The sequence below is a fragment of the Prunus dulcis genome, chromosome 3, assembly GCF_902201215.1.
Source record: "Prunus dulcis chromosome 3, ALMONDv2, whole genome shotgun sequence".
NCBI lineage: Eukaryota > Viridiplantae > Streptophyta > Magnoliopsida > Rosales > Rosaceae > Prunus > Prunus dulcis.
Window position 1 is genome coordinate 8,759,596 of NC_047652.1, and position 21,173 is coordinate 8,780,768.

At 37.1% G+C, this 21,173-nt stretch overlaps 5 protein-coding genes, 2 non-coding genes and 1 pseudogene across 8 annotated transcripts; 6 read left to right on the forward strand and 2 right to left on the reverse strand.

The window, feature by feature from the left end:
* The first annotated feature begins 1,537 nt into the window (after positions 1 to 1,537).
* Positions 1,538 to 3,763, forward strand: LOC117622258 (pentatricopeptide repeat-containing protein At2g41080). The gene has a single exon (XM_034352865.1). It carries the CDS (start codon positions 1,606 to 1,608, stop codon positions 3,616 to 3,618), a length of 2,013 nt encoding a protein of 670 aa, XP_034208756.1. The 5' UTR covers positions 1,538 to 1,605; the 3' UTR covers positions 3,619 to 3,763.
* A 967-nt stretch (positions 3,764 to 4,730) lies between these two features.
* Positions 4,731 to 4,926, reverse strand: LOC117623670. Its single transcript, XR_004585196.1, has one exon. It is a non-coding gene; the product is annotated as a U2 spliceosomal RNA (small nuclear RNA).
* A 2,926-nt stretch (positions 4,927 to 7,852) lies between these two features.
* LOC117623088 (pentatricopeptide repeat-containing protein At5g18950-like) lies at positions 7,853 to 9,349 on the forward strand. The gene has a single exon (XM_034353942.1). It carries the CDS (start codon positions 8,138 to 8,140, stop codon positions 9,347 to 9,349), a length of 1,212 nt encoding a protein of 403 aa, XP_034209833.1. The 5' UTR covers positions 7,853 to 8,137.
* Positions 9,279 to 13,686, forward strand: LOC117623089 (annotated as a pseudogene). Its single transcript, XR_004585079.1, has one exon. The product of XR_004585079.1 is annotated as an NAD(P)H-quinone oxidoreductase subunit H, chloroplastic-like (transcript).
* On the forward strand, positions 10,077 to 13,686 carry LOC117621690 (NAD(P)H-quinone oxidoreductase subunit 1, chloroplastic). The gene is made up of 2 exons (XM_034352248.1): positions 10,077 to 10,629; positions 11,771 to 13,686. The coding sequence occupies exons 1-2, from the start codon at positions 10,077 to 10,079 to the stop codon at positions 12,307 to 12,309; spliced, it is 1,092 nt and encodes a 363-aa protein (XP_034208139.1). The 3' UTR covers positions 12,310 to 13,686.
* Positions 13,687 to 13,929: 243 nt separating this feature from the next.
* Positions 13,930 to 14,125, reverse strand: LOC117623671. The gene has a single exon (XR_004585197.1). It is a non-coding gene; the product is annotated as a U2 spliceosomal RNA (small nuclear RNA).
* A 2,832-nt stretch (positions 14,126 to 16,957) lies between these two features.
* Positions 16,958 to 19,223, forward strand: LOC117623091 (pentatricopeptide repeat-containing protein At5g18950-like). The gene has a single exon (XM_034353944.1). It carries the CDS (start codon positions 17,341 to 17,343, stop codon positions 19,102 to 19,104), a length of 1,764 nt encoding a protein of 587 aa, XP_034209835.1. The 5' UTR covers positions 16,958 to 17,340; the 3' UTR covers positions 19,105 to 19,223.
* Positions 19,224 to 19,420: 197 nt separating this feature from the next.
* On the forward strand, positions 19,421 to 21,173 carry LOC117623092. Its single transcript, XM_034353945.1, has 2 exons — positions 19,421 to 19,713; positions 20,877 to 21,173. Exons 1-2 carry the CDS (start codon positions 19,421 to 19,423, stop codon positions 21,061 to 21,063), a joined length of 480 nt encoding a protein of 159 aa, XP_034209836.1. The 3' UTR covers positions 21,064 to 21,173.

Below are 21,173 nucleotides of genomic sequence, written 5' to 3' on the forward strand. Positions count from 1 at the left end.
AAGAAATACCCAATTCAGTATTTACCAAAAAAAAAAGAAAAAAAAGAAAAACCCAATTCAATAAAAGGTGCAAAACACAAAGATCCAACAAAGATAAATTAAATTCGTTCCTTCTACTTCAAAATTTGGACCAACCATATTCAGATAAATCAGCAACTAACTTAAATCTTTATAGCTGGAAGCTCTGACAGACTGAAAATGATCATTACCCAAGAAATAAAAAATCAAAACAAAAGGCCCGATCATGGAAGAACAAATTCGCAGTTCATAGTAAATTAGTATTGAAAATAAAGAGTAGTAGTAGCAAAAGAATTGGTACGTTTGATTAGGCTTTTTTTTATAAATAAAAAAAAGTAAATTTCATTAAATGGAAGCATTGGTTACGATAAGGTCATCAAGAATACAATTCATTAGCCACACAAAGCCTTCTTCTAACTAATAATAAGGACCTTCTTTGTGTAAAGCAAAACGGGCAATAGCATGAACCACTTTGTTATACTCCCTAAGTCGAAATTGGACTTCAAGAAAACTGCATGAGCAAGTCTCTCACATCATCCATAATGTTGCCGAAAGTAGTCCAAATAGTCTCCTTTGAATTAATCATCATAACATCTTCAGAAAAGTCAGTTTCTATTATGAAAGGGAAAAAACCAGCACTTGCAGCAAATAAAACTCCTCTACAGATCGCTTGAAATTCTGTAGCTAGAATGGAAACCCTGCGAGGGCTTTGCATGGCTAGGGCAGCCATAAAAACTCCATAATCATTACGAACAACTGTACCTATACTATGCAAGCATGTTGCGTTGTCAGTAGCTCCATCAACATTGAGCTTATAGAAACCTTCAAGGGGACAACTCCAAATCTCATTTTGATTAGCCTTACAAGCACGTGGTTCTTCTAGAGATTTATAAGATTCTTCATAGCTCAAAACTCCTCTCAAGAAGATGGGTCGGATTATGCACACCTTGACCATCAAGATTATCATTTCTAGCTTTCCACAACATCCAACAAATGTAAGCAAATTGCTCCAACTCTAGAAGACAAAACTGTTTTAGCTTTCTCAAAGAAATCAATGAAGCTTAACATATGCCACTGCTCAACAGCAAATCCTAACATAGAAAGCCTCCATACTTTCTTGCTTAGTTTGCACTCCCAAAAGGCCTTTTGGGATTACTTTTCTGCTCACGGTTGAATATGGTGAGTAGGCTGTATTTATTAAAATTACATTTATTTTGCAATTCAATATATTATTTTTTGTCACTTTATATTAGGGTAAATTAATAATACAATAAATAATTTGATAGTAAGGTGTACTCAGTTAATTTTAAGGTTCGTTTAACACTCATTTTAGTATGAAAAAATTTAAAGAGTATCTATATATTATACTTCATTTGAAAAATAAAATCCAAAAGGATTGACATGAATTCTTTAATACTTCTGTCTTTTTAATAAAATAAAAAAGGGAGCACCATTCATAAATTTTATTGTACACAAAACCCTGTAAAATCTCAAGATCGAGTAAAAAAGAAAAAGGAACTTCCCGCCACAGCACCACCTTGATAAAGTTCCAGTCCTTGCATATTTTGAATACAACTCGCCAGCCAGATGTATGGGGACAAGTCTTGCAATTCCGTATTCAACACTATACGCATTCCCACTTCACGCTTTCTGTCCACAAACACCTCCAGAGTTGTATCTAAGCTTGGAGACTCCGCCGCAGAACAGTTGAGCAGCCTCTGCTCTAAAGGACATATCAAAGAAGCCTTTGAGAGCTTTAAATCCGAGATATGGTCAAACCCATCTCTCTTCTCACACCTCCTCCAAGCATGCATACCCAGAAAGTCACTTTCATTAGGAAAGCAGCTCCATTCTTTGATTATTACATCTGGGTGTTCCGTGGACAAGTTCGTATCCAATCACCTCCTCAACTTTTACTCCAAAGTTGGAGACTTGGGAGTAGCGTTAACTCTGTTTGGTCATCTGCCAAGGAGAAATATTATGTCTTGCAACATTTTGATCAATGGGTATGTGCAAAAGGGTGATTTGGAAAGTGCCCAAAAGGTGTTCAACGAAATGCCTGAGAGAAATGTGGCTACGTGGAATGCCATGGTCACGGGTTTGACCCAGTTTCAATTTAATGAGGAGGGGTTGGGTTTGTTTTCGGAAATGCACGAGTTGGGGTTTTTGCCTGATGAGTTCACTTTGGGTAGTGTTCTTAGGGGATGTGCAGGTTTGAGAGCATTACATGCTGGGCGACAGGTTCACACTTATGTGATGAAATGCAGGTTTGAGTTCAATTTGGTTGTTGGGAGCTCTTTGGCTCATATGTATATGAAGTCTGGTAGCTTGGAAGAAGGGGAAAGAGTAATTAAATCACTGCCAATTCGAAATATGGTTGCTTGGAATACTCTTATTGCTGGAAAAGCTCAAAATGGGCATTCTGAGGCAGTGTTGGATCAGTATAATATAATGAAAATCGCAGGTTTTCGACCTGATAAGGTCACATTTGTGAGTGTTATTAGTTCATGTTCGGAATTGGCAACACTCGGACAGGGTCAGCAGATTCATGCTGAAGCAATTAAAGCTGGGGCTAGCACAGTTGATGCGGTCATTAGTTCCTTAATTAGCATGTATTCAAGATGTGGGTGTCTTGAAGATTCTCTAAAAGCTTTCAAGGAAAGTGTAGGTGGAGATGTTGTACTACGGAGTTCTATGATTTCTGCTTATGGGTTTCATGGACGAGTAGAGGAAGCCATTCAGCTGTTTGAGGAGATGGAGAAGGAAGAATTAGAGGCAAACGATGTTACTTTCTTAAGTTTGCTTTATGCCTGCAGTCATTGTGGATTGAAGGAGAAAGGGATTGAGTTCTTCAACTCAATGGTAGAAAAGTATGGGTTGAAGCCTAGACTAGAACACTATACATGTGTGGTTGACCTGCTTGGCCGGTCTGGCCGTTTGGAGGAAGCTGAGTCAATGATAAGATCAATGCCTGTTAAAGCAGATGCTATCATATGGAAAACTTTGTTATCTGCATGTAAAATCCACAAGAACGCAAATATAGCAAAAAGGATTTCTGAAGAAGTTATTAGGCAAGATCCACAGGACTCGGCTTCTTACGTGCTACTTTCAAACATTCATGCTTCAGCTAGAAGGTGGCAGGATGTTTCTGAGGTGAGAAAAGCCATGAGAGATAGAAAGGTCAAGAAGGAGCCAGGCATAAGCTGGCTGGAAATTAAAAATCAAGTTCACCAGTTCTGTATTGGTGATAAATCACATCCACAATCTAAGGAGCTTGATATGTATCTTCAAGAACTAACATCCGAGTTGAAGTTGCATGGTTATGTGCCTGATACTGGCTCTGTTTTGCATGACATGGATAACGAGGAGAAAGAATACAACTTGGCTCACCATAGTGAGAAGTTGGCAATTGCTTTTGCGTTAATGAACACACCTGAGGGTGTACCGGTAAGGGTGATGAAGAATTTGCGTGTTTGCATTGATTGTCATGTTGCTATTAAGTACATATCTCTAATAAAAAACCGAGAAATTATTGTACGTGATGCTAGTAGATTTCATCACTTTAAAAATGGGAAGTGTTCTTGTGGAGATTACTGGTAAGGGAGGTCATACTGGTAGGTGTTCTTCATCTGATTTAGAAATGTTTTGAGATTACTTTCATTTTTTATGTCTGTAACCACATCATTCCAGAATTGGGGAGAACTCTATTTTATACAAATAAATGAGAAACCTCTGTCAACATTAACAGTAACGTGATACTCGTTTCATTTAAACTTGGTTTCCAAGTAGTATGCTGTGGGTTTTTCAGGATGATGAAAATAGATAATATATGGTTAGGCTGTAACGTTCTTTGTAATTGGGTATTTTATGGATACTGTCACAATTCTTGCCATAGCTGGTGCCATTCTTTTTCCTTATCTTTTGTATGCAGCATAACGGTAAGGATGACCAAATCGAAGGAAGGTGAAGACGACATTGACAAAGTTCTTGGAATTCCCATCATGAAATTTTCATATGTTGACTTGCAAGTTGCAACAGAGGATTTCAAGGAAGAACTTGGAAGTGGAGGCTTCGGTTCTGTGATCAATGGAGTTATGGCAGATAGCACAATGATTGCAGTGAAGCGGTTGGATAACAGGGGCCAGGGGATGAGGGCGTTCCTAGTTGAAATTGATACAATTGGGAGACTTCACCATTTTAACCTCGTAAGGTTGATCAGATTTTGTGCATAAATTTCATCCACTATATGAATATATCACTTGAGGGGTCTTTAGAAAATTGGATTTTCAAGATATTAGAGCAGCAAATGGTCTAGAATTAGATTTGGAAACTCGAAAGAAGATTATACTTGACATAGCCAAAGGGGCTTATCTTCGTGAAGATTGTAGGCAGAAAATAATACACCCTGATACAAACCGCATGATATTCTCTTGGATGAAATTTCAATGCCAAAGTTCCAGATTTTGGGCTGTCGAAGCTAATCGTAAGAGATGGGAATCAAGTGCTAGGAACTCCAGGGTGCCTTGCCCTTGCCAATAGTCACTGTTAAAGTGGGATGTTTATAGCTTTGGAATTGTTCTTATTGAGATAGTCACAAGAGGGAGAAATGGGGATCGCTCAAGCTCAAGCCTATTTACTGCAAACGTTGCAGAAAAGAGCTCAAGAGTGCCTCCCAACAGGTCTCATCTTGTATCAACTTTGAACTAGATTTGGTGGGGTGCGCCAAGCCCATGCAGTAGTGCAACACTTGGGCGACGCTCGAGAGCCCCAGTAGCAAGCTACCGTAGCGGGACCTCCCCCTAAAGAAATTAATTTAATATCGTGTGGGCCATTGGCCCACGTATCAGATATTAAACTGATAAGAACAGATACTACACTTGATCTTAGCCAAAAGGCCGAGAAAGGTATGCTTTCTCTCTTGTTTGGTTTCTGCTTTTATACACCACTTCACCAACACACTTCTCTCCTGCAGCCGATGTGGGATATGAAACTTCATAATGTTTTTTATATTACTTTTGAAATTATATATTATATACTTTGTGATGTTGAGAAGGACCAAATTGGAGGAAGAGGAAGGTAATAATCTTGTTGAGCAAGTTCTTGGAATGGCAAAAATCATGAGGTTTTTTGATCACATGATGAAATTGCAAGCTGCCACAGAGGATTTCAAGGGAAAAACTTGGAACTCGAGGTTTTGGAAGAGTTGGGAGCCTACACTATATGAATTAAGAGCAATTGTATTTTCAAGAGATCAGAGCAGACCAACGGTATAGAATTGGATTGGGAAACTCGAAAGAAGATTAAACTTAGACATATATAGCCCAAGTATTGGCTTATCTCCATGAAGATTGTAGGCAGAAAATAATACATTTTGATTATAAAAAAAATGCCAAAAAGTTTCTGAACTTGGGTTGTCCAAGCTATTTGCCAGAGATGAGAGCCAAGTTTTATCCTTGTTGGCAACCAAAATTAGAAAATCATAAAGGTGGTGATGTGAAATAACAAAATACGAGAGTAGGTTCTTTATTTCTTCTTTTTCATGCTTACTCTTTCAATAAAACTTATCAAATGCAGACAACCTATCTCAGATGGCAAGTCCTTCCAATCTATGAAGATCTCTACGTTGAAATTGCTTTCACTGCTCCCAAAGCACCAGGTAATCAATCTCTTTAACCATGGTGTTACTCTGCAAAATTGACACTTCATACTTCATTGACTTAAGCATAAGAGATACTTCGGTTAGTACCATATTGGTGCCAAGGTCCTTACCGATCTTCTCGTCTTGCAGATCCGCTCTAAGTTGCCAAAGGAACACTGAAGCAGCACTTGAAGAATTCATTCCCCTTTTAAGTTGACTTCAGTTTTGAACATCAACAATTGTGTTCACTTTGGTTTTTGCCTTTCGACCTATGCACCATTATTTCTTTATGGTCAAGCATTGCATCCACTAGTTTTACAACAAATGAAACTCTCTTTTTTTTTTTCTTTTTTTTTTTTTTGAGGCTCTTGGCAATTTTTTAAACATTGTTTCAGTTATCAAATTATAATTTACCTCTTCCGACAAAACAAAGAGAGTATAATTTACCTCAAAAGGTTGTCTATGCCCTTAGAGCAGTTCCACTCATTTGTCATGGCAAAAAGGTAAGGGTAAGTAAGGGTGGGTACAGTTTACATGAAGAGGTGTCTGCCTTAACAATTTTGTATTTACTTTCCCACCCATTGCCACGGCAATCCAAAGACAATCACTATTCACATGAAATTAATTTTATTTATACTTATGATATGAGGAGAGGTATTCATAAAAAAACAATTTGATAAGAACATTCCTAGGTAAACAATGTATTTTATTTCAGAATTCTTTCCAAATTGTTTTTTTCAATTTTTATTACATAAAAATTGCTAGCTATTGGATGGAGAAAAAAATTTGAATATGATGCCCTAGGAGTTGCCACATGGCGCACATGACTGTTCGAGATTTCTTCGCTAGACGAGACGTGTGCTCGCGAATAATTTATTTGCTAACGTCAGCTCCTTCAGTAGCATCTCGGGCTGGTCTTGCCTGATTTTGATGGAGCCCACAAGTTGCTGGGGCTAGGTTTGTTGGTGTGGGGGTCTTTTTCAACCCAGGTCCCTTTTTGCCACAAGCAATGGATGGAAGTGCTCTAGGGATCATTATTTGGCCCGCGGGCTAAAAAGGGTAATCTGAGGCCCGATGGGCTAAAGCCCGACTTGATGGTTAGGCCCGCTCGGTCCAACTCGTTCTAAGATTGGCTAGGGCTTGGGTTTAGGATTTGAAACCTTTGCAACCCACTGTCTGCCCCGACTAGGCCCACCTATGGCCCAGCTAGCCCGAGTAGGCCCACACATGGCCCGATTAGTTCAGCCCGAGTAGGGCCTTCCATTATCTTATTTCCATCCAAAACATTTAAGTAAATGTCTTGTCTTTTTACTTTAATTTATTTTTATATTACTCCATTTACTTAAGTTTACAATGTAAATAAGGAAGTACCCCTAATTTGGATTCAATTAAAAATATGGAGATTCACTATTATACCCAATATAGGGGCCTATATTATTATTATTTTTTCTATAAAAAAACTATATATGAAATGGATTTTAGAAATTCACCCGAAGCTCATTTACAATATAACAACGAGGTTTTTAATTTTTTATAAATTACAAAACTGCCATTGATTTATTAAAACAAGCCAAACCTCAAAACCTCATAAATAAATGAAACCAACACACTCAATATGGCATTAAAATAATTTAATAATCAAAATTAATTCAATAAGGTTAGCTGTCATTTTTGGGGTTTTTTTTTATATAGAAATTAAATGATGTAGGATGTATCTATATCATTAATGTTAAGTGCCCGTTTGACATTGCTTTTGGGATGATAAGTGATTTAAAAAAAAAAATTGGGAAACCCATCTGGTTTGGTAAACAATGAGAATCACTTATTGTTAAAAATTGTTGTAAGAGAAAATTATAAGGGAAAACAGCTAATGAGGTGCTTTTATTTTCTGATTATGTAGGAATCAATTTCGAAGAGACACTGGATTTAATAATTATGCGGGAAAAGTTTACCAAAAGCCAAACTGTTTTCTCTCACAGTTGATTTTTAATAGCGATTATTTTCACAGCACAGCAATGTCAAACTGGCCTTAAAAATGGTATATGAATGTCTCTTACCTTTATGGCTAAATTGTCAAAATCGCCATGAACTTTTTTCCTTAATCCCAAAATTGAAACTTGAACCATTGAAAATGATAATAATTGGGTCCTATCATCCCCCGACGCTCCATCTCTGGATATACTACGTGTCGTTTTTGCAAAATGGGGTTGGCGTATACTGCCGTCTGCCTGCCGCTGTCCTGGGTAGTAGACAGAGACGATAGAATCGGAAAAACCCTGCTCCAACTGGTTGGTTCGCATATTGACGCCATGGATTCCCTCCACAGCCTGCACAGCTCTGCTTCAAAGCAAAGCCATCTAATTGTATGTAAAAGTTCCTACTTGAACCTTTTTTTTCCCAACATTTGTTCAGTGATTTTGAGCATCATTTTCAACATCGACACAGAGTATTCAATTCATAGCTAGAAAGAGCAAAAGGTTCATGGCCAGAGCTCCATCTTCAATCTTAATCTTCCTCCGCCAAAACCCTCGTGCCCGCCAAAACCCAAATACCCAAATCAGATACCATACAACAGAAACCAAAGTATGTGACTTTACAAAAGTTGTCCAACATATTTGTAAGATTATTAGAACAAAACCCAGATGGGAGCAGGCTCTGCCCTCTGAGTACCCTTCTTTCAATTTCTCTGATCCCCAGTTTTTCACCGAGCTTTTGAAGCTCCAAAAGAATGTGCTTTTATCGCTTCGATTTTTCTTCTGGTTGAGCTCTCATAATGGGTTTTCACCCGACCCCATTTCGTGTAAAGCGCTTTTCAGTGCCCTCGTGGAGGCTAAGGCCTGCAATGCTGCAAAATCTTTTCTTGAACATACCAGTTTTAGCCCTGAGCCTGCCTCATTAGAAAGTTATATTCAGTGTCTTTGTGAGGGTGGATGTATTCAGGACGCGATTGATGTGTTTTATAGGTTGAAAGAGGCTGGAGTGTGCCCTGCTATAATGACTTGGAATGCTGCTTTGTCAGGTTGCCTTAAGGTTGGGAGGACTGATTTTGTTTGGAAATTGTATCAAGAAATGATAGAATGTGGTGTTGTAGCAGATGTTGATGTTGAGACTGTTGGGTATCTCATTCAAGCTTTTTGTGCTGATAACAGGGTTTCAGAAGGTTATGAACTTCTTCGACAGGTTTTGGTAAACGGACTAGTCCCTGAAAATGCTGTTTTCAATAAATTGATATCTGGGTTTTGTAAGGAGAAGCAATATACTAGAGTATCTGAACTCCTCCATACCATGATTGCAAAGAACCGTGTCCCAGATAATTATACATATCAGGAGGTAATCAATTGGCTGTGTAAGAAAGGAAAGGGGCTTGAGGGTTTACGTGTTTTTAATGATCTTAAGGATAGAGGCTATGCTCCAGATATTGCCATGTATACTACCATGATTCATGGTCTTTGTACAATAGGTTGGCTTGGGGAAGCTAGGGAGCTGTGGTTTGAGATGATTGAGAAGGGATATCATTCAAATGAGTACACATACAATACAATGATTCATGGGTTTTGTAAGATTGGCAATTTTGAAAAGGCCAAGATCTTGTACAAGGAGATGTGTAATAAAGGTCATAAAGAAACCACAGTCAGTTACAAATCTATAGAATTGGCAACAGCAATCCAAATTAAACTGTGTTCTGTTTTATGAGAATGATGCATAATTATTTTCGTATCGGAGGAGTAGCGGCCGATCTACCTCATGGTTGGATAGATAAATGTTTGGATTTCTGCGATTATTTTTTAACAAGAGTTGCTGAATATCAAAAACTTATTACACGAAATCCTATTTTTTTAGAACGAGTCGAGGGAGTAGGCATTATTGGTAGAGAGGAAGTAATAAATTGGGGTTTATCGGGACACCCTAAACCCTTCCGGAATACAATGGGATCTTCGTAAAGTTGATCATTATGAATGTTACGACGAATTTGATTGGGAGGTACAGTGGCAAAAAGAAGGAGATTCATTGGCTCGTTATCTAGTCCGAATTGGTGAAATGATAGAATCTATAAAAATCATTCAACAGGCTCTGGAAGGAATTCCAGGGGGACCCTATGAGAATTTAGAAATACGATACTTTGATAGAGAAAGGAATCCTGAATGGAATGATTTTGAATATCGATTTATTAGTAAAAAGCCTTCTCCTACATTTGAATTGCCGAAACAAGAACTTTATGTGAGAGTCGAAGCCCCAAAGGGAGAGCTGGGAATTTTTCTGATAGGGGATCAGAGTGGTTTTCCTTGGAGATGGAAAATCCGCCCCCCGGGTTTTATCAATTTGCAAATTCTTCCTCAGTTAGTTAAAAGAATGAAATTGGCTGATATTATGACGATACTAGGTAGTATAGATATCATTATGGGAGAAGTTGATCGTTGAAATGATAATTGATACACCAGAAGTACAAGATATTGATTCTTTTTCTAGATTAGAGTTTTTAAAAGAGTTTTATGGAATTATATGGGTGCTTATTCCTATTTTGACTCTTGTATTGGGAATCACAATAGGCGTACTGGTAATTGTATGGTTAGAAAGAGAAATATCCGCAGGGATACAACAACGTATTGGACCTGAATACGCCGGCCCTTTGGGAATTCTTCAAGCTCTAGCAGATGGGGCAAAACTGGTTTTCAAAGAAAATCTTCTTCCATCTAGGGGGGATACCCGTTTATTCAGTATCGGGCCATCCATAGCAGTCATATCAATTTTAGTAAGCTATTCAGTAGCTCCTTTTGGCTATCACCTTGTTTTAGCGGATCTCAATATCGGTGTTTTTTTATGGATTGCCATTTCTAGTATTGCTCCGATTGGACTTCTTATGTCAGGGTACGGGTCAAATAATAAATATTCCTTTTTAGGTGGTCTACGAGCTGCTGCTCAATCGATTAGTTATGAAATACCATTAACTTTATGTGTGTTATCAATATCTCTACGTGTGATTCGTTGATACATAGACATAAACTTTTCTTTATTCCTTCCTTTCAAAGAAAGGGTTGGAATGAATTAAGTAGATGTAGATATCTTCATTTTTTTTTATTCATTATTCGGGTTGATGAACTAAATCAAATAGTTATATGAGTGAAAGAAAACAGCTTATATATAAATTCGCAGTAAAAAGATTGAGTCTCATTTTCTATGTATAAGAGTTAGAGAGTTAAGCGGAAATAAACATAAACAGAAGCGACCGTTTCCCCCAAGATTGGTTGATTAGTCATCCTGACTTGAAGCGGGCTCAAAAGATCAACCATATTGAGTTTTCACTATCATTTGTATGTATTACCACAGGGGGGGGTTGAACAAAAACGAGTGGGTGGTTAGAAACACCAAGATATGTAAAGGATTAGTAATGGAGATTATGTAAATTCTCCAAAAGGACATTTTTACATAAATATACAAACAAAGAATACTCATTGGGGCTTTAAGTTGGTAGAAATGATCAGGCAATACTCCCCACGACACGATTCCAATCCAGAGTATGCTCCTATCCACAGATTAAATAAATAACTATTGGGAACGAAATAATCCTTTACTTTATTTTGTAAGCCCCCTTTTTCTCAGAAATAGAAAGAAGAATAGGAACGAAAAAAAGAGAAAGAAATCCAATTCCAATAAAAAAATAAAAAAGATACCTTTTTTATTTCCCAGATACATATTAATAGATATAGAATTTGTGTCATAATTCATGAATTAATTATAGAATTTTTTTCGTAAGTGAAATAAACGGGTTATTGATATTTCTACAATAAGTATTTTATTGAAGAATTAAGTTATTACTCAACAAAGAAGAATTAAAATTCTTATTGAAATTATTAAAGTTAAAGAAAGGGTGAGATCTATTCAGAAGTACCTTTTTTATTTATTATTAAATAATTATAACAGACAGAATTCAATTGGTCTAATTTAGGACCGTCCAATAGATTTTTACTTTATCCATCCTACAAACGTACCAAGATAAAACAATACTGACGCGATCCTTAGATTTATTTCTGGCCTTTAAGGAGCCGTATGAGGTGAAAATCTCATGTACGGTTCTGTAATAGCGATGGTAACAGTAATGGTATCACCGACTATAATTATCTAACAGTTCAAGTACAATTGATATAGTTGAGGCGCAATCAAAATACGGTTTTTGGGGATGGAATTTGTGGCGTCAGCCTATAGGGTTTATCATTTTTATCATTTCTTCCCTAGCAGAATGTGAGAGATTACCTTTTGATTTACCCGAAGCAGAAGAAGAATTAGTAGCAGGTTATCAAACCGAATACTCGGGTATAAAATTTGGTTTATTTTATGTTGCTTCCTATCTAAACCTATTAGTTTCTTCATTATTTGTAACAGTTCTTTATTTGGGAGGTTGGAATATCTCTATTCCGGACATATATGTTTCTGAGCTTTTTGAAATAAATAAAACATGTGGAGTTTTTGGAGCGACAATTGGTATCTTTATTACATTAGCTAAAACTTATTTGTTCTTGTTCATTCCTATCACAACAAGATGGACTTTACCGAGGCTAAGAATGGACCAACTATTGAATCTTGGATGGAAATTTCTTTTACCTATTTCTCTCGGTAATCTATTATTAACAACCTCTTCCCAACTCTTTTCACTGTAAGGTAAATTTACAACTTGTCTCAAACAAGAGAAATAAACAAACATAAAATTATTCATAATATATATTAATGATATGTTCTCTATGGTAACTGGGTTCATGAATTATGGTCAACAAACAGTACGAGCTGCAAGGTACATTGGTCAAAGTTTCATGATTACTTTATCTCACGCAAATCGTTTACCTGTAACTATTCAATATCCTTATGAAAAATTAATCACCGCGGAGCGTTTCCGCGGTCGAATCCATTTTGAATTTGATAAATGTATTGCTTGTGAAGTATGTGTTCGTGTATGTCCTATAGATCTACCCGTTGTTGATTGGAAATTGGAAACTGATATTCGCAAGAAACGGTTGCTTAATTACAGTATTGATTTCGGAGTCTGTATATTTTGTGGTAATTGCGTTGAGTATTGTCCAACAAATTGTTTATCAATGACTGAAGAATATGAACTTTCTACTTATGATCGTCACGAATTGAATTATAATCAAATTTCTTTGGGTCGTTTACCAATGTCAGTAATTGACGATTATACAATTCGAACAATTTTTAATTCGCCTCAAAAAAAAAAAGTAAATCTCTTGATTAAAGAATAATTTATAATTACTTTACTAAGACTATTACTTTACTAATAAATAATACTAAGGTTCATTTTTTTTTGATCTAATCTAAAGGAATCGGGTTTCTTTCGTTTTGTTTGGTCAATAACTACAAATCCCAACTGTTGATTAGTTGGTTAAGAATCACGTCTTAATTTGGATTGAAAATCCATTAATTAATATATCTGTAATTATTTTTACATATATAGTTTCAAATGAGAACTACTCTTTCAGATAACGAATTTAATTAGTCCAATAATTGTACTTACATTTATTCATATCCCTTAGGATTTAATTAGGAATTGCTCAAAAATTATAATTTTTTTTCTGTTCGGATTTCAATAAGGTCATGAAAAACATTTCGATTTATTTATCTCTTATTTTACATATAATGGATTTGCCCGGACCAATACATGATTTTCTTTTAGTCTTTCTGGGATCGGTTCTTATACTAGGAGGTATGGGAGTGGTATTATTTACCAACCCCATTTATTCTGCCTTTTCATTGGGACTGGTTCTTGTTTGTATATCCTTATTCTATATTCTATTAAACTCCTATTTTGTAGCTGCTGCACAACTCCTTATTTACGTGGGAGCTATAAATGTTTTAATCGTATTTGCTGTGATGTTTATGAATGGTTCAGAATATTACAAAGATTTGAATCTTTGGACCGTTGGGGATGTGGTTACTTTGCCAGTTTGTACAAGTATTTTTGTTTTACTCATGATTACTATTACAGATACGTCATGGTACGGGATTATTTGGACTACAAGATCAAACCAGATTATAGAACAAGATTTGATAAGTAATAGTCAACAAATTGGAATTCATTTATCAACGGATTTTTTTCTTCCGTTTGAATTGGGGATTTTTAGCTTTGGAATTGTTCTTATTGAGATAGTCACAAGAGGGAGAAATGGGGATCGCTCAAGCTCAAGCCTATTTACTGCAAACGTTGCAGAAAAGAGCTCAAGAGTGCCTCCCAACAGGTCTCATCTTGTATCAACTTTGAACTAGATTTGGTGGGGTGCGCCAGGCCCATGCAGTAGTGCAACACTTGGGCGACGCTCGAGAGCCCCAGTAGCAAGCTACCGTAGCGGGACCTCCCCCTAAAGAAATTAATTTAATATCGTGTGGGCCATTGGCCCACGTATCAGATATTAAACTGATAAGAACAGATACTACACTTGATCTTAGCCAAAAGGCCGAGAAAGGTATGCTTTTTCTCTTGTTTGGTTTCTGCTTTTATACACCACTTCACCAACACACTTCTCTCCTGCAGCCGATGTGGGATATGAAACTTCATAATGTTTTTTATATTACTTTTGAAATTATATATTATATACTTTGTGATGTTGAGAAGGACCAAATTGGAGGAAGAGGAAGGTAATAATCTTGTTGAGCAAGTTCTTGGAATGGCAAAAATCATGAGGTTTTTTGATCACATGATGAAATTGCAAGCTGCCACAGAGGATTTCAAGGGAAAAACTTGGAACTCGAGGTTTTGGAAGAGTTGGGAGCCTACACTATATGAATTAAGAGCAATTGTATTTTCAAGAGATCAGAGCAGACCAACGGTATAGAATTGGATTGGGAAACTCGAAAGAAGATTAAACTTAGACATATATAGCCCAAGTATTGGCTTATCTCCATGAAGATTGTAGGCAGAAAATAATACATTTTGATTATAAAAAAAATGCCAAAAAGTTTCTGAACTTGGGTTGTCCAAGCTATTTGCCAGAGATGAGAGCCAAGTTTTATCCTTGTTGGCAACCAAAATTAGAAAATCATAAAGGTGGTGATGTGAAATAACAAAATACGAGAGTAGGTTCTTTATTTCTTCTTTTTCATGCTTACTCTTTCAATAAAACTTATCAAATGCAGACAACCTATCTCAGATGGCAAGTCCTTCCAATCTATGAAGATCTCTACGTTGAAATTGCTTTCACTGCTCCCAAAGCACCAGGTAATCAATCTCTTTAACCATGGTGTTACTCTGCAAAATTGACACTTCATACTTCATTGACTTAAGCATAAGAGATACTTCGGTTAGTACCATATTGGTGCCAAGGTCCTTACCGATCTTCTCGTCTTGCAGATCCGCTCTAAGTTGCCAAAGGAACACTGAAGCAGCACTTGAAGAATTCATTCCCCTTTTAAGTTGACTTCAGTTTTGAACATCAACAATTGTGTTCACTTTGGTTTTTGCCTTTCGACCTATGCACCATTATTTCTTTATGGTCAAGCATTGCATCCACTAGTTTTACAACAAATGAAACTCTCTTTTTTTTTTTCTTTTTTTTTTTTTTGAGGCTCTTGGCAATTTTTTAAACATTGTTTCAGTTATCAAATTATAATTTACCTCTTCCGACAAAACAAAGAGAGTATAATTTACCTCAAAAGGTTGTCTATGCCCTTAGAGCAGTTCCACTCATTTGTCATGGCGAAAGGTAAGGGTAAGTAAGGGTGGGTACAGTTTACGTGAAGAGTGTCTGCCTTAACAATTTTGTATTTACTTTCCCACCCATTGCCACGGCAATCCAAAGACAATCACTATTCACATGAAATTAATTTTATTTATACTTATGATATGAGGAGAGGTATTCATAAAAAAACAATTTGATAAGAACATTCCTAGGTAAACAATGTATTTTATTTCAGAATTCTTTCCAAATTGTTTTTTTCAATTTTTATTACATAAAAATTGGTAGCCATTGGATGGAGAAAAATTTTTGAATCTGATGCCCTAGGAGCTACCACATGGCACACATGATTGTTGGAGATTTCTTCGCTGGACGAGATGCGTGCTCGCGAATAATTTATTTGCTAACGTCAGCTCCTTCAGTAGCATCTCGGGCTAGTCTTGCCTGATTTTGATGGATCCCACAAGTTGCTGGGGCTAGGTTTGTTGGTGTGAGGGTCTTTTTCAACCCAGGTCCCTTTTTGCCACGGCACAAGCAATGGATGGAAGTGCTCTAGGGATCATTATTTGGCCCGCGGGCTAAAAAGGGTAATCTGAGGCCCGATGGGCTAAAGCCCGACCTGATGGTTAGGCCCGCTCGGTCCAACTCGTTCTAAGATTGGCTAGGGCTTGGGTTTAGGATTTGAAACCTTTGCAGCCCACTGTCTGCCCCGACTAGGCCCACCTATGGCCCAGCTAGCCCGAGTAGGCCCACACATGGCCCGATTAGTTCAGCCCGAGTAGGGCCTTCCATTATCTTATTTCCATCCAAAACATTTAAGTAAATGTCTTGTCTTTTTACTTTAATTTATTTTTATATTACTCCATTTACTTAAGTTTACAATGTAAATAAGGAAGTACCCCTAATTTGGATTCAATTAAAAATATGGAGATTCACTATTATACCCAATATAGGGGCCTAAATTATTATTATTTTTTTATATATAAAAACTATATATGAAATGAATTTTAGAAATACACCCGAAGCTCATTTACAATATAACAACGAGGTTTTTAACTTTTTATAAATTACAAAACTGTCATCGATTTCTTAAAACAAGTCAAACCCCAAAACTTCATAAATAAATAAAACCAAAACACTCAATATAGCATTAAAATAATTTAATAATCAAAATTAATTCAATAAGGTTAGCTGTCATTTTTTGAGTTTTTTTTATAGAAATTAAATGATGTAGGATGTATCTATATCATTAATGTTAAGTGCCCGTTTGACATTGTTTTTGGGGTGATAAGTGATTTTAAAAAAAAAAAAAGGGAAACCCATCTAGTTTGGTAAACAATGAGAATCACTTATTGTTAAAAATTGCTGTTATAGAAAGTTATAAGAGAAAACAGCTAATGAGGTGCTTTTATTTTCTGATTATGTAGGAATCTATTTCGAAGAAACACTGAATTTAATAATTATGCAGCAATAAGTTTATCAAAAGCCAAACTATTTTATCTCACAATTGATTTCTGATAGTGATTATTTTCACAGCACAGCAATGCCAAATTAGCCTTAAGTATGGTATATGAATGTCTCTTACTTTTATGGCTAAATTGTCAAAATCGCCATGAACTTTTTTCCTTAATCCCAAAATTGAAACTTGAACCATTGAAAATGATAATAATTGGGTCCTATCATCCCCCGACGCTCCATCTCTTGATACACTACGTGTCGTTTTTGCAAAATGGGGTTGGCGTATGCTGCCGTCTGCCTGCCGCTGTCCTGGGTAGTAGACACAGACGATAGAATCGGAAAAACCCTGCTCCAACTGGTTGGTTCGCTTATTGACGCCATGGATTCCCTCCACAGCCTGCACAGCTCTGCTTCAAAGCAAAGCCCATCTAATTGTATGTAAAAGTTCCTACTTGAACCTTTTTTTTCCCAACATTTGTTCAGTGATTTTGAGCATCATTTTCAACATCGACACAGAGTATTCAATTCATAGCTAGAAAGAGCAAAAGGTTCATGGCCAGAGCTCCATCTTCAATCTTAATCTTCCTCCGCCAAAACCCTCGTGCCCGCCAAAACCCAAATACCCAAATCAGATACCATACAACAGAAACCAAAGAATGTGACTTTACAGAAGTTGCCCAACATATTTGTAAGATTATTAGAACAAAACCCAGATGGGAGCAGACTCTGCCCTCTGAGTACCCTTCTTTCAATTTCTCTGATCCCCAGTTTTTCACCGAGCTTTTGAAGCTCCAAAAGAATGTGCTTTTATCGCTTCGATTTTTCTTCTGGTTGAGCTCTCATAATGGGTTATCACCCGACCCCATTTCGTGTAAAGCGCTTTTCAGTGCCCTCGTGGAGGCTAAGGCCTGCAATGCTGCAAAATCTTTTCTTGAACATACCAGTTTTAGCCCTGAGCCTGCCTCATTAGAAAGTTATATTCAGTGTCTTTGTGAGGGTGGATGTATTCAGGACGCGATTGATGTGTTTTATAGGTTGAAAGAGGCTGGAGTGTGCCCTGCTATAATGACTTGGAATGCTGCTTTGTCAGGTTGCCTTAAGGTTGGGAGGACTGATTTTGTTTGGAAATTGTATCAAGAAATGATAGAATGTGGTGTTGTAGCAGATGTTGATGTTGAGACTGTTGGGTATCTCATTCAAGCTTTTTGTGCTGATAACAGGGTTTCAGAAGGTTATGAACTTCTTCGACAGGTTTTGGTAAACGGACTAGTCCCTGAAAATGCTGTTTTCAATAAATTGATATCTGGGTTTTGTAAGGAGAAGCAATATACTAGAGTATCTGAACTCCTCCATACCATGATTGCAAAGAATCGTGCCCCAGATAATTATACATATCAGGAGGTAATCAATTGGCTGTGTAAGAAAGGAAAGGGGCTTGAGGGTTTACGTGTTTTTAATGATCTTAAGGATAGAGGCTATGCGCCAGATATTGCCATGTACACTACCATGATTCATGGTCTTTGTACAATGGGTTGGCTTGGGGAAGCTAGGAAGCTGTGGTTTGAGATGATTGAGAAGGGATATCATCCAAATGAGTACACATACAATACAATGATTCATGGGTTTTGTAAGATTGGCAATTTTGAAAAGGCCAAGATCTTGTACAAGGAGATGTGTAATAAAGGTCATAAAGAAACCACAGTCAGTTACAACGCAATGATGACAGGGCTGTGTTTACATGAAAGAACCGACGAGGCATATGGATTGTTCCAAGAAATGCACCAGAAGGGTATTGTTCGTGATTTGATAACATACAACACTGTAATCCAAGGTTTCTGTAAGGAGGGCAAGATAGTAGAAAGTATGAACTTATTCCGAGAGCTCCTGGCTCAAGGTTTACAGCCATCAACTTACTCATACACCCCACTTATTCAAAAGCTTTGTCAGGTTGGAGCAGTACAAGAAGCAAAAGGTTTGTGGAATGATATGAAGAATTTAGGTTTGGAACCAATTGTCGGTACTCATGATTATATCATCATTGGGTTGTGTGATCAAGGAGATGCTGCAGAGGGAATGGAATGGTTCATAGAAATGTTAAATAGTAAACTTAAACCAAAGCAGGAAACATTGGGAAGACTGGTTGAATGTCTCACACAAAGAGATAGGTTGGATGATTCTTTACTTGTTTTAGAATTTATGTTTAGGACAGGTTATGCCCTGGAAAAAGGCATATGTCATTCCCTGGTCAATAAGCTTTGCTGGGAGGATAACCATTTTGTTGAAACATGCCTAGGGGAGATCTTAGAAGGAAAGTGATGTTTCAACTGTTTTTGAGATGTTCCTTGTAACTTGTGTAAGTTACTTCTTTTTTACAGGAAACTTCTGTAAGTTACTAATAATTAGAAATGCATAAATGATTTTTCGCTTCCTTTCAATTATTTTACAGCTAGTAATCATTTTGCAGCGTGCTTTGTATGATTATTTATTGTGTTATGAAATTTGTTAATGAGTAAGGGGCTGTTTTTTTTGTTGTTGTTGTTGTTTTTTTTTTTTTTTTTTTTTTTTGTTTTTTTTGTTTTAAAAGACTTGAATGAAAGTTACAAAAACCCTAAGTCTGAGTAAGATATCACAAATGGGTGCCAACGAGTTTAAGAGCTCGTCAAGGGTATGGGCATTGTCAAGTACATTGGGTCCTATTCATTTGTGGCCTGTGGCTATACACAGGCTACATATTTCTACCCAGATGGCAAGAGCGTCGAGACCAATGCCCCATCCGTGTCATTCTTCATGGCTCTGGCAAGGGAGGGCATGGACATTAGGGCTTTGTTTTCGTATCAGAGAGAGAAACAACGGCACAGGGTGTAGCCATTTTCTGAAGAGGCTCCACAGTGATCCCGATACGCTTAAATACTGTGGAAGCATGTGGTATGCACTGAAATTTTTTATTTAAATACATAGTTTTATTAATATATATATATGTATGTATGTATGTATGTATGCAATTATGTATGTATGTATGTATGTATGCAATTATGTATGCATGCATTGGATTCTGATTGCAAATATCTGTTTGAAAGTGAGCCTTTTGGTGTTGGATTATTTAGTACATGATGGTATGGTCTGTCTTTGACATGCAATGTTGCAGGTTTGTTGAGTTAATATTAACTATGCTTATAGGGATTAAAGGCTTTTTTTATATTCTTTTTTAACCAATTTAAGTTGAATAGATGGTAAGCCGAATGCAGTTTATTCCTGATGCGGTTATCAAACTGGACTCCACTCCACTCCACTCCGCTCTCACCAGCCATTGTCAAACGCTTTCTTGCTCTTTCTAAGTTCTTTAGCTGTCGTCGTTGGTTTCTAAACTTTCCATGATCTTCGTTTATTAATCAAGTTGGTAAGCCTAATAGATGTTTCTTTGTTCAGATCTGTATGGTTTTCTTCTTTTCCTTGGGCACATAAGGCAGCTATGTATATTTGAACACCTCTGAAAAAAAAAATGATACCATACAACAGAAACCAAAAGAATGTGACTTTACTGAAGTTGCCCAATGCATTTGTGAGATCATTTGAACAAAACCCATGGGAGCAGACTCTGCCCTCTGAGTACCCTTCTTCAATTTCTCTGATCCCCAGTTTTTCACCGAGCTTCTGAAGCTCTAAAAGAATGTGTTTTTATCGCTGAGATGTTTCTTCTGGTTGAGCTCTCATAATGGGTTTTCACCTGACCCCATTTCGTGTAAAGCGCTTGTCAGTGCCTTCGTGGAGACTAAGGTCTGCAATCCTGCAAAATCTTTTCTTGAACATACCAGTTTTAGCCCTGAGCTTGCCTCATTTAGAAAGTTTTATTCGGTGTCTTTGTGAGGGTAGATATATTCAGGATGCAATTCATGTGATTTATAGGTTGAAAGAGGCTGGAGTGTGACTGGCTATAATGACTTGGAAGGCGGCTTTGTTGGGTAGCCTTAAGGTTGGGAGGACTGATATTATTTGGAAATTGTATCAAGAAATGATAGAATGTGGTGTTGTAGCTGATGTTGAGTTGAGACTGTTGGATATCTCATTCAAGCTTTTTGTGCTGATAACAGGGTTTTGGAGGGTTACGAACTTCTTCGACAGGTTTTGATAGATGGTTTGGTCCCTGAAAGTGCTGCATTCAATAAATTGATTTCTGGGTTTTGTAAAGAGAAGCAGTATACTAGAGTATCCAAACTCCTCCACACCCTGATTGCAAAGAACCGTGTCCCAGATAATTATATGTATCATGAGGTATAATCAATTGGCTGTGTAAGAAAGGAAAGAGGTTCGAGGGTTTACGGGTTTTTAATGATCTTAAGGATATAGGTTGTACAATGAGTTGGATTGGGGAAGCTACGAAGCTGTGG